The sequence below is a fragment of the Kogia breviceps genome, chromosome 8 (genome assembly GCF_026419965.1).
Source record: "Kogia breviceps isolate mKogBre1 chromosome 8, mKogBre1 haplotype 1, whole genome shotgun sequence".
NCBI classification, from domain to species: Eukaryota; Metazoa; Chordata; class Mammalia; order Artiodactyla; family Physeteridae; genus Kogia; species Kogia breviceps.
This window is the reverse complement of record NC_081317.1, coordinates 91,228,564-91,241,766: the sequence shown is the minus strand read 5'-3', so window position 1 is coordinate 91,241,766 and position 13,203 is coordinate 91,228,564. Positions and strand designations below refer to the sequence as shown.

General features: G+C 36.4%; 1 protein-coding gene across 2 annotated transcripts in view; it reads right to left on the bottom strand.

Moving 5' to 3' along the window:
- The window catches only part of TDRD7 (tudor domain containing 7), a 90,709-nt gene that overhangs the window by 51,893 nt on the left and 25,613 nt on the right, over positions 1–13,203 (bottom strand). Inside the window, exon 4 of one of the 2 annotated variants that reach the window (XM_067039743.1) lies at positions 11,501–11,714. The exons of the other annotated variant lie outside the window; for it this stretch is intronic. Within the exon in view, the coding sequence (XP_066895844.1) occupies positions 11,501–11,714 (214 nt within the window). The remainder of the gene's footprint in view (positions 1–11,500; positions 11,715–13,203) is intronic. 2 annotated transcript variants of the gene reach the window in all.

Genomic DNA, 13,203 nt, shown 5'->3' with positions numbered 1-13,203 from the left:
CAACAGATAATTAATGAACTGACAGAATCTATATGTAAGAACAAAGGCTACTAAGTGCTATAACGGGGCAGTAGGTGTTAACAAAAGCACATGACAAAAGCAACCAACTAAATTAGGAGGCAGAGAGAGGAGTAAGTAAAAAGTAAAGGTTATTAACACTTATTATAAAGTTATAATAATCTGAGTAGTTTGGCACTGCTATAGAATAGACAGGTAATCAATGATTCCAAATGGAAAGCCCAGAAACTGAGTCATAAATTTATAACAATTTAGTATTGATAGAGGTAGTGTTTCAAACCAGCAGGGAAAGAAAGGATTATGTCATAATTGATATTAGGACATCTGGCTAACAGGATTCCTACTCTCATGCTATACAACAAAATTAATTCTGGATGGATTAAAGGTTTAAATGCAAAAAATGAAACCATAAAAATTCTAAAAGAAAACAGAAGACATACTACATAATATGGGGGTAGAAATGCTTTTCTAAGCATAACACCTATATGCAGAAGCCATAAAGGTAGAGATTAATAGATGTAAATAGAAAATTTTAAAGTTTCTGTATACCAAAAATACCATAATTAAACAAACTTGCCAACATTGGTAACATTGCCAACATATCACAGGACAAAAGCCTCAACATCCTTAATTTATAAATCACTTTTACCAATTAGAAAGAAAAACCAACAAAGGACAAAAACCTGTAATTTACAAAAGATCTATAAATGGGCTAATAAACATATGAAAAAATGTAACTTCCTTAAGAATCAAAATCAAAGAAACAGAAATTAAAACATACGTACATTTTTTCACCTTTTAGAGTGGCAAATAAAACACTGATGCCCAATGTTGGCAAGTGCACAAGCAAACTATCACTTCCATATGCTTCTAGAAGAATCTAACTGGTATAATCTGTTTAGAGCACAAATTAGTAAAGCCTTAGTGTGTATACCCTCTTACCCAGAGAGTCTATTTCTACCAATTTATTCTAAGGAACAAGTTGTGAATATATGCAAAGATCATTCTACAAATATGTCCATTGTAGAACTGCTTACAATAGTGAAAATCATTTATATTCAACAATGAGTGACTGGACAATGGACTAGCCTGACACTAAAAATGATAACGGAGATGTGTACTTAATGATATGGAAAATGTTCACAATATATTGCCTTTTAAAACAGGTTATAAAATAGTAATATACATAATGACCCAATATGTATTTTTAAAAACTTATATAAATAAATAATGTAGAAAGATAATTTTTAATGGTTACATTTATGTCTGGATTAGAGGTGACTTTTTTCTTCCTTTAACTTTCTTCTACTTTGCAAGTTTTCTATACCATACACATTAGTACTTTTGTAATCAGAAGAAAGCAATAAATGTATTTTAGAAAATGCTTCCTATAAATATTTAGTACATGAATTTTAAACCTACAATACCTCAGAAACCTACATTCATTTACTTTAACTTAATACTTGAAAGATGCCTTTTCAACCATGGTTCCCACTGGCTAATGCCAGACAGTCCTTTATTCATATCCAAAGTCCATGATCTTACTCACTACAATATACATACAGCAATTTCTTCTCTCATTCTAGGCCTAATGGAACCCTGGTCTTCAATGCCATACTCATCTATGTTTTATGTATAAATATATTAAAAAGCAAATTTTAATAATCTCATCATTTTAACAAAATACAACTGTCATGAATTATATTTTTTTAGAGATAAACATCTCCCAGAGAAACCATAAATCAATTGTACATCCTCACTTTTGGTCCCTCTTTCTATTTTACTGTAGACACATGGTAAACTTAGATTGATACCTACAATATTAGAGAATATCAGTTATGTTATTTTTCTAGAACCTTCCAGTTTGTTAACCGGTAGGCATGAGTTCTTAACCAGAGTTTTTGAGAATGGGCTTCTGGGGCCCATGTATTCCCTGCATTAGTATACAAAGATGCATGTATATGTGCACAAATTAATTTTTCTGGGAAGATAATTTATAGCTTTCATTAGCGACTCTAAAGATTTGGTGACTCTAAAAAGTTTAAACTCATAATAAATTACACTACTTAATATTACTGCTTAATATTTCATAAGTTTAGAAATAAAATCTTTTGCTATTGCTCTATTTTGGTAAGAGCAACTTCTTTGATTTTATAATTAGAAAGGCAGCCCATAACCTCTGCCACCAGATGGTATTTAGATTTCTCTTAAAATGTATCTTTCAATTTGTATTATGCTCTTTAAAAAAAGATTTGATGAAGATGTTTTACAACATCTTTAATAGCGTATAATTAAAATAGTCTGAAATATAATCCACACAAAGTCAGACAGATGAAGACAATTAGGTATGTAGTTCTAGAAATCATTGTACAATAATGTACAAGACATTCGACTATATGGAATTCAAAATTCTTACGGAGAAAGGCAAAAGACAAAAGCATATACTATATTAATTCTCAAAACTAAAACCATATAAAAAGATTTTGCTATCAAATTTTAACCTTTTATTGTGAAATATTTATAAATTCATCAGAATTTGCAAAAAATGTACATAGAAGTCCCATGTACCCTTCAACCAGTTTCCACCAAGGGTAACATTTCGCATAGTACAATATCAAAACCAGGCAACTGACATTGGTATAATCCAGAGTTTATTCAAATTCCACCAGTTTTAAACGTACACGTGTGTCTGTACAGTTCCGTGCAATTCTGCTACACATATACGTCCATGTAACCACCACTACAATCAACATCCAGAACTATCCCATCACTACAAGGGTCCCTCTTTCTACCCCTTTATTGCCACACCCTTCTCCCTTCCCCAACCCCTGACTCTTGGCAACCACTTCTCTGTTCTCTGTCTCTATAATTTTGTCATTTCAAGAATATTATATAAATAGAATCACATAGTATGTAACTTTTTGAGATTGGCTTCTTTCACTCAGCGTAATTCCCTTGAGATCCACTGATGTTGTTGCATGTGTCAACAGTTCATTCCTTTTTACTGCTGAGAGGTATTCTGTAGTGTGGATGTATTCAGTTTGCTGAACCTTTCAACTACTGAAGGATATCTGGGTTTTTGCCAGTTTGGGGCTATTATGAATAAAGTTAATACGGACATTTGTGCACAGGTTTTTGTGTGAATCTAAGTTTTCATTTCTCTGGGATAAATGTATAGGAGTGGAATTCCTGGGTCATATAGTGGTATCATGTTTTGTTTTTTTTAAAAGGAAACTCCCCAACTATTTTCTATTGTGGTTGTACAATTTTATATTCCCAACAGCAGTGTATGATGATCCATTTTCTCTGTATCCTTGCCAGATTCAGTATTATCACTATTTTTTTAATTGAAGTATATTTTACTTACAATATTATATTAGTTTCAGGTGTACAGCATGGTGATTCGGTATTTTTGCAGATTATACTCCATTATAAGTTATTACAAGAAATGGCTAACAAGATAATTCCCTGTGCTATACAATAAATCCTTGTTGCTTATCTATTTTACACATAATAGTTTGTTAGTCCCATGCCCCTAATTTGTCCCTCCCCCTCCTCTCTCCCCTTGGGTAACCACAAGTTTGTTTTCTATATCTGACTTTGAGCCTGTTTCTCTTTTGCTGATATATTCACATGTAGTATGTTTTAGATCCCACATATAAATGTGGGATCTAAAATATACTAGTATTATATAGTACTTGTCTTTGTCTGACTTATTTCACTAAGCATAATGTTCTCCAGGTCCATCCACGTTGCTGTAAATGGCAGAATTTCATTCTTTTTTATGGCTGAGTAATACTTCATTGTGTGTGTGTATATATATATAAATAAATATATATATATATATATATATATAAACCATATTATCTTTATCCATCCTTTGATGGACACTTGGGTTGCTTCTGTGTCTTGGCTATTGTAAATAGTGCTGCTATGAACACTGGGGTGCATGTATCTTTTCAAATTAGTGTTTTTGTTTTTTTTCTGGAACATATGCTCAGGAGAGGAGTTGCTGGGTCATATGGTAATTCTAATTTTAGTTTTTTAAGGAATCTCCATACTGTTTTCTATAGTGGCTACACCAATTTATATTCCCACCAACAGTGTACAAGGGTTCCCTTTTCTCCATGTCCTCTCCAACACTGGTTACTTGCTGACTTTTTGATGATAGCCCCTCTGACAGGTGTGAGATGGTACATCATTGTAGCTTTGATTTGCATTTCCCTCATGCTTAGTGCTGTTGAGCTTTTCATGTGCCTGGGGTCATCTGCATATCCTCTTTGGAAAAATGTCTATTCAGGTCTTCTGTTCACTTTGATTGGGGTGTTTGGTTTTTTTATATTGAACTGTATGAGCTGTTTATATACTTTGGATATTAACCGCTTGTTGGTCACATCATTTGCAAATATTTTCTCCCATTGTGTAGGTTGTCTTTTCTTTTCATTGCTGTGCAAAAGCTTTTAAGTTTAATTAGGTCCCATTTAAAAATTTTTGCTTTTGGGGGCTTCCCTGGTGGCACAGTGGTTGAGAGTCCGCCTGCCGATGCAGGGGACATGGGTTCATGCCCCGGTGCAGGAAGATCCCACATGCCGTGGAGTGGCTAGGCCCGTGAGCCATGGCTGCTGAGCCTGTGCGTCCAAAGCCCGTGCTCCACAATGGGAGAGGCCACAACAGTGAGAGGCCCGTGTACTGCAAAAAAAAAAAAATTTTTTTTGCTTTTATTTCTTTTGCCTTAGGAAACAAATCCAAACAAATATTGCTACAATTTATGTCAAAGAGTATTCTGCCTAGGTTCTTCTAGGACTTTTATGGTTTTAGCTCTTACATTTAGTTCTTTAAACCATTTTTAGTTTACTTTTGTATGTCGTGTGAGAGAATGTTTTCATATCTTGTTTTACATGTAGCTGTCCAGTTTTCCCAGCACTAACTTGTTAGAGAGACTGTCTTTTCTCCATTGTATATTCTTGCCTCCTTTGTCATAGATTGACCACAGGTGCATGGGTTTATTTCTGGGCTCTCTATTCTGTTCCACTGATCTATGTGTCTGTTTTTGTGCCAGTACCATGCTGTTTCTATTACTGTAGCTTTGCAGTATTGTCTGAAGTCTGGGAGGGTTATACTCCAGCTTTGTTCTTTTTTCTCAAGGTTGCTTCAGCAATTCGGGGTCTTTTGTTGTTCTATATGAATTTTAGGATTATTCTAGTTCTGTGAAAAATGTCCTGGGTGTTTTGATAGGGACTGTATTAAATCTGTAGATTGCTCTGGGTAGTATGGCCAGTTTAACAATATTAATTCTTCCAAACCAAGAGCATGGGATATCTTTCCTTCTTTGTATCATCTTCAATTTCCTTCATCAATGTTTTATAGTTTTCAGAGTATAGGTTTTTCACCTCCTTGACAAAGTTTATTCCTAGGTATTTTATTCTTTTTGATATCATTCTAAATGTGACTGCTTTCTTACTCTCTCTTTGATATTTCATTATTAGTGTATAGAAACACAACAGATTTCTGTATATTAATTTCATATCCTGAAACCTTGCTAAATTCTTTTATTAGTTCTAATAGTTTTGAGGTGGAGACTTTAGGGTTTTCTATATAAAGTATCATGTTATCGGCAAGTAGTGACAGTTTTACCTCTTCCCTTCCAATGTGGATACGTTTTATTTCTTTTTCTTCTCTGACTGCTGTGGCTAGGACTTCCAATATTATGATAAATACAAGTGGCAAGAGTGGGCATTCCTTATCTTGTTCTTGAATTTAGTGGGAAGGTTTTCACCACTGAGTATGATTTTGGCTGTGGGTTTGTCATAAATGGCCTTTATTATGTTGAGATATATTCCCTCTATACCCACTTTGATGAGAATTTTTATCATGAATGGATATGGAATTTTGTCAAATGCTTTTTCTGTGTCTCTTGAGATGATCATGTGATTCTGATCCTTCCTTTTGTTAATGTGGTGAATCACATTGATTGATTTACAAATGTTGAACCATCCCTGTGACCCTGCAATTGATCCAAACTTGATCATGGTGTATGACCCGTTTTATATATTGTCAGATTTGGTTTGCTAATATTTTGTTGAGGATTTTTGCATCTATAATCATCCAAGATATTGGTCTGTAATTTTCTATCTCTATAGTATCTCTGTCTGGTTTGGGTATCAAGATAATGGTAGCCCCATGGAATGAATGTGGGAGTGTTCCCTCTTCAGTTTTTTGGAATAGTTTGAGAAGGATAGGTATTAGTTCTTCTTATATATTTGGTAGATTCCCCCCGTGAAGCCATCCAGCCCTGGACTTTGCTTAGAGTTTTTCTATTACAAATTCAATTTCACTTCTAGTGGCCAGTCTGTTCAAATTGTCTGTATGTTCTTGTTTCAGTCTTGGCAGGCTGTATGTTTCTAGAAATTTGTCCATTTCATTGGCATATAACTGTTCATAGTATTCTCTTATGATTTTAAAAAAATATCTCTGTGGTATCAGTTGTTATTTCTCCTCTTTCACTTATTTCATTTGAGTCCTCTCTCTTTTCTTCTTGGTGAGCCTGGCTAAAGGTTTATCAATTTCTTAATCTTTTTAAAAAAAACAGCTCTTCATCTCATTGATCTTTTCTATTGTTTTTATGATCTCTTTCTCTGATCTTTATCATTTCATTTTTTCTGCTGACTTTGGGCTTTGTTCTTTTTCTAATTCTTTTAGGTGGTAGGTTAGGTTGTTTGAGATTTTTTGTTTCTTTTTTTTGTGTGTGTGGTACGTGGGCCTCTCACTGTTGTGGCCTCTCCCATTGTGGAGCACAGGCTCCAGACGCGCAGGCTCAGCGGCCATGGCTCACGGGCCTAGCCGCTCCGCGGCATGTGGGATCTTCCTGAACCAGGGCACGAACCTGCGTCCCCTGTATCGGCGGGCAGACTCTCAACCACTGCGCCACCAGGGAAGCCCTCTTGTTTCTTGAAGAAGGACTGTATCACTATAAACTTTCCTCTCAGAGCTGCATTTGATGCATCCCAAATTTGGAAAGTTCTATTTCCATTTGTCTTTTGAGGTATTCTCTGATTTCCTCTTTTTTTAAACATGATTATTTATTTATTTAATTTGTTTATTTTTGGCTGCACTGGGTCTTCATTGCTGTGCGCAGGCTTTCTCTAGTTGCGGCAAGCGGGGGCTACTCTTCATGGTGGGGCGCGGGTTTCTCATTGAAGTGTCTTCTTTTTTTTTTTTTTTTTTTTTTTGCGGTACGCAGGCCTCTCACTGTTGTGGCCTCTCCCGTTGAGGAGCACAGGCTCCGGACGCACAGGCTCAGCGGCCATGGCTCACAGGTCCAGCCGACCCGCAGCACGTGGGATCCTCCCGGACCGGGGCGTGAACCCATGTCCCCTGCATCGGCAGGCGGACTCTCAACCAACTGTGCCACCAGGGAAGCCCGAGGTGTCTTCTCTTGTTGTGGAGCAAAGGCTATAGGTGTGTGGGCTTCAGCTGCTGTGGCACGTGGGCTCAGTAGTTGTGGGTCGTGGGCTCTAGAGCACAGGCTCAGTAGTTGTGACACACAGGCTTGAGTGCTTCACAGCATGTGGGATTTAACTGGACCAGGGCTTGAACCCGAGTCCCCTGCATTGGCAGGCGGATTCTTAACCACTGTACCACCGAGGAAGCCCTCTGATTTCCTCTTTGATTTCATCATTGACCAAGGTTTTTTAGTAGCATGTTCTTTAGTCTCCACATGTTTCTTCTTTTCCCATTTTTCTTTCCATAGTTGATTTCTAGGTTTCATACCATTGTGGTCAGAAGAAAAATGCTTGATATAATTTCTTCCTCTTAAATTTGTTGGGGTTTGTTTTGTGGCCTAGTATGTGATCTGTCCTGGAGAACGTTCCACATGCACTTGAAAAGAATGTGTATTCTAGTGTTTTTGGATTTAATGTCCTATAGATAGCTATTAAGTCCAATTGGTCTGTTGTGTTGTTTAAGACCACTGTTACCTTATTGATTTTCTGTCTGGATGATCTGTCCATTGATGCCAGTGGATGTTAAGGTCCCCTACTATTATTGTATCATTATTTTTTATTTTAGCCATTCTGATAGGTGTGTTGTGGTGATATGTCAATGTAGTGTTTTTTAAAAATATTTATTTATTTATTTATTTGGCTGTGCTGGGTCTTAGTTGTGGCAAACAGGATCTTTGTTGCTGTCTGTGGGAACTTTGTTGCAGCATGTGGGATCTAGTTCTCTGACCAGGGATTGAACCCAAGCCCCCTGCACTGGGAGCACGGAGTCTTAGCCACTGGACCACCAGGGAAGTCCCTGTCAATGTAGTTTTAATTTACATTTCCCAAACAGCTAATGAAGTTGAACATATTTTCATGTGTTTTTACATTTAAAGTAATTATCATTTTGTTAGGGCTTATGTCTACACTTTATTATTTTCTTTCTATTTGTTCCCTGTTTCTCATTCTTCTATTTATCTTTTCTTGCACTCTTGTGGGTTAAACATTTTTGAAAATTCCATTCTGATTTATTTATAATTTTTTTTAGTATATCACTTTGTATAGTTTTCTTATTGGTTGCTTATGCATTTCAATACACATATAACATCACATTCTACTCATCTCAATGTTTTGCCACTTCAAGTGTAAAAGCCTTACTTTCATCTAGGTTTCCTTGCCCTCCTTACTTTACAAATACAATTGCTTTAAGTTTTTCTCTACATATGTTAGCACCTCATCAGATGGTGTTATAATTTTTACTTCAAACTAATATGATTTAAGAAACTCATGAGAAGAAGGATAATCCATTTATTTATACCTGTTTTCACCCATTTTGTTCTTTCCTTTCTTAAGTTCCAAGCTATTTTATATTACATCTTTTCTGTTGAGAGAACTTCCTTTAGTTACTCTTTAAGAGTAAGTCAGCTAATGACAAATTCTCTTAGTTTTCTTTCATCTGAGAATGTTTTTATTTCCCTTTCAGTCCTGAATTATACTTTTGCTGGATACAGAATTTGTGGTTGATAGGTTTTTTTCCTTTCAGCACTAAAAATGTGCCATTTCCTTCCTTCATGATTCCTCCATGACTGTGAATGAGAAATCCACTGTCATTAAAACTGGTATTCCCCTATGAGTGATGTGTCATTTCTCTGTGGCTGTTTACAAGATTTTTTCTTTGTCTTTAGTTTTCAGAAGTTTCATTATGATGTGCTTTGGTGTGGGATTCTTTGGATTCATCCTGTCTGGGATTTCCTAAGCTTCTTGAACCTGTAGGTTTACGTCCTTAGGCAAATTTGAGAAGTTTTCAGCCATTATGACTTCAAATACTCCTTCAGCCCCATTCTTTGTTTTGAGGCTCTGATAATACAAATATTAGATCTTTTTTTATTTTCTCCACAGGTCCCTAAGGCTCTGCTAGATGTTTTTTCCTCTCATAGGCCCCTCAGGTTCAGCTAGTTATTTTGTTTTGTTTTGTTTAAATCTATTTACTCTGTTGTCCAGATTGGGTAATTTCTGTTGTTCTGTCTTCAGGTTCACTAATTCTGTGCTCTATCATATTCATTCTGTTATTGAGCTCATACACTGCATTTTTATTTTGGTTGTTTCATTTGGTTCTTTTTTGTATGTTCTCTTTCTTTGGTGAATTTTCTGTTTTTTCATTTTTTTCAAAAGTATTTGCAATTGCAAATTGAAACATTTTTACAACAGCTGCTTTAAAATCGTTGTCAGATAATTCCAACATCTGATTCATCATAATGTTGGTGTCTGTTGGTTATCTTTTCTCATTCAAGTTGTCATTCTCCTGCCTCTTAGTATAAAGATGGACTTTTTTTTATTATAACCTGGACATGTGGACATATGTTAAGACGAATGTCCTATTTTAGCAGGCAATTATTCTGTTTAGGTTTATCATATACCTCCTGGCCCACTTTTGTAGGCTGTGGCTCCAATAATAGTTTAGTTTTCAGGGCCCTCATGGTGCTATTCTGGTCTGGTACAGCAGAATACACTTCTCTGGGCCCCTGCTGCTGGGGAGGAGGGCTGGGAGCACACTAGGCAGCAGGTCAGAGAGCACCACCTTGGGCCTACTCTGTGGGCTGCTTGGTGCTCAATCACTGCTAGTGCTACCTGCAGGAATGGAAGGCACTTACCTGGGCCATGCAGTGGCACTAGGTGAGAGGGAGGAGACACCAGGCCATGGGGTGGAGTATGCTCCTCTGGGCCCACAATCAGGATGCCTGGTTTTGCTGGCATTTTATAGATCTAAATCTTGAAATTTAGTCCCACAACCAGAAGAGACAATGGTACCTCAGTCACATACTGGACATAACTAGTGCTTTGGGTCAAGATCCAAATTTTAATTATGCATTTTCTAGACCTTATCAAAAGTTATAATAACTAACCATAAACACCATTAAATATATACCATTATGAAAAATATTTAAGGGTTACTTTATAAAAAATACCAAAATATAAAAAATTAGTACCCTTTTACCTAACTTAACAAAATTAATTATTTCTAAATAGTCTAGTGTGGGGGGAGTACTTGGGGGAAGGGGACTATCTTTTATACAAAATGGAATTTTTGAAAACTGATTTAAATGAACATGATACAACAAAATTTGTTTTGTAGAGGTACAAACAGGATGGAAGAATGTGACACTGATTCATCAGGAGATGGCAAGCTTTTTCTGTGAAGGGTCTAACAGTACATATTTTAGGCTTGCTGGATATATGCCTCTGCACAACTGCTCAACTCTGTAGTTGTGTAAAAGCAACTATAGACAATATATAAATAAAGGAATGTGGCTGTGTTCCAATAAAACTTTATTTACAGAAACAGGCAATGGGCCAGATTTGGTCCATTAGTTGTAGTTTGCTCACCTGAGTTACCTCATAAAACCATAAAATTTACAGCCAGAAAGGAACTTTGGGATCACCCAGTTAACATTTTCATTGGTCAAATGAAGATACCACAGCCCCAAAAGATGAAATAATTTCACTTATTTCACCTGGCTAGTGAATGGCAGCATTCAAATTAAAACTTTAAAGTTGTGTTATTACTTCCAGTCCAGTATTCTGATGCATGGATGTATAATGCTACTGTATAATTATGGGTATAATTATTGGAACACAGTAGAGTGTACAAATCAATCAGATTTTATTTAAAACTTACAAAATTAATTGTAAGAAAGGTTTTCAGAAAAAGTAAGTTACGCTGAAATAGCATCTTAGATCAATTTGTGAGAGCTTTTAAAATGAATTTTACAAAGAGAGATTACCAATAATGCACAACAAATACAAAATGGAGATATTCAGAGAATGACATTTAGGCAGCCAGGAAAGTGGACTAACTAGTAATGATGCATTTCTTTACTAACATGTGAACTTGTATTACACAAAACAGAAAGTACTTCCTTCTTACCCTGAACACACATGTTTAATATTTATTATCCTAGGTTCACCAAACTTCTCCTTTTAGTCAGACAAAGCCCAAATACCTGTTGTTGGCAGACATGGTCACATGCCTCTGCACTGGAACATCTTTGACTACTTCATTTCCAATAGTTGTATGTAATGTGTAAGGCGGCATTTCAGCAACAGATTTAATTCCAAGAGAGTTTCCTTTGTCTCTTAACAGTGTTGGATTAGGTTTTTTGCTGATAGAAAAATCTGAAGAAAATCCTGGTTGTCTGAGGGTTGCTTTTGGTTTTCCTATGAAGTCAGGCATACATAATGGAATCGATTAGCTTCCCAAAACCATGGTTTCATTATGTCACTCCCCTGTCCAGATGTTTTCTGTCGGTCTCTATTCTCAGAACAGTTTGTAAGAATATGAGGAGGTGTCACACCAGTCAGAATGGCCATCATCAAAAATCTACAAACAATAAATGCTGGAGAGGGTGTGGAGACAAGGGAACCCTCTTGCACTGTTGGTGGGAATGTAAACTGATACAGCCACTATGGTGAACAGTATGGAGGTTCCTTAAAAAACTAAAAATAGAACTACCATACAACCCAGCAATCCCACTACTGGGCATATACCCTGAGAAAACCATAATTCAAAAAGAGTCATGTACCACAATGTTCACTGCAGCTCTATTTACAGTAGCCAGGACGTGGAAGCAACCTAAGTGTCCATCAACAGATGAATGGATAAAGAAGATGTGGCACATATATACAATGTAATATTACTCATCCATAAAAAGAAATGACATTGAGTTATTTGTAGTGAGGTGGATGGACCTAGAGTCTGTCATACAGAGTGAAGTTAAGTCAGAAAGAGAAAAACAAATACTGTATGCTAACACATATATATGGAATCTAAAAAAAAAAAAAAAAGGTCATGAAGAACCTAGGGGCAGGACAGGAATAAAGATACAGACCTACTAGAGAATGGAACTGAGGACACGGGGAGGGGGAAGGGTAAGCTGGGACAAAGTGAGACAGTGGCATGTACATATATACACTACCAAATGTAAAACTGATAGCTAGTGGGAAGCAGCCGAATAGCACAGGGAGATCAGCTCAGTGCTTTGTGACCACCTAGAAGGGTGGGATAGGGAGGGTGGGAGGGAGACGCAAGAGGAAGGAGATAAGGGGATATATTTATATGTATAGCTGATTCACTTTGTTATAAAGCAGAAACTAACACACCATTATAAAGCAATTATACTCCAATAAACATGTTAAAAATAAATAAATTTTTTTAAAAAAGAATATGAGGAGATGGTCACTAGAGGGTTGACCAGCAGGGGATGAGTAGATTGGTATGTATTTAGCAGATGAGGTTCTTCAATACATGGCTTCATCTGCTAGACTAGCCCATTACTTTCCCTCTAATCACCAAGTAACTTGGTGGCAGTCACCTCACATTCTTACAAATGCAGCACACTCAGCCCTTATCTCAGTCCTCCCATCTCTTCTCCATCAATTTAAATTCTTCCAACTGTTAGAGGTCTAGATTCAAGTCTCCCCTTTGCCATGAAGCCCTCCACTGCCATTCTCACAATGATTGTACCTTTGTCTAAAATGCTCCTTGTGGCATTTAGGCATCAACTCTTTTCTACCATCATTGAACTATTTCTTGAAAATTTAGTTTTAGAAATGATTATAAGCTCCTTGAGATAAATGATCAGTAAACACAGGCTGAGTTGCCTCTAATACCTGTATGTACTATATAATTACGTTTTTCTGAAAATAG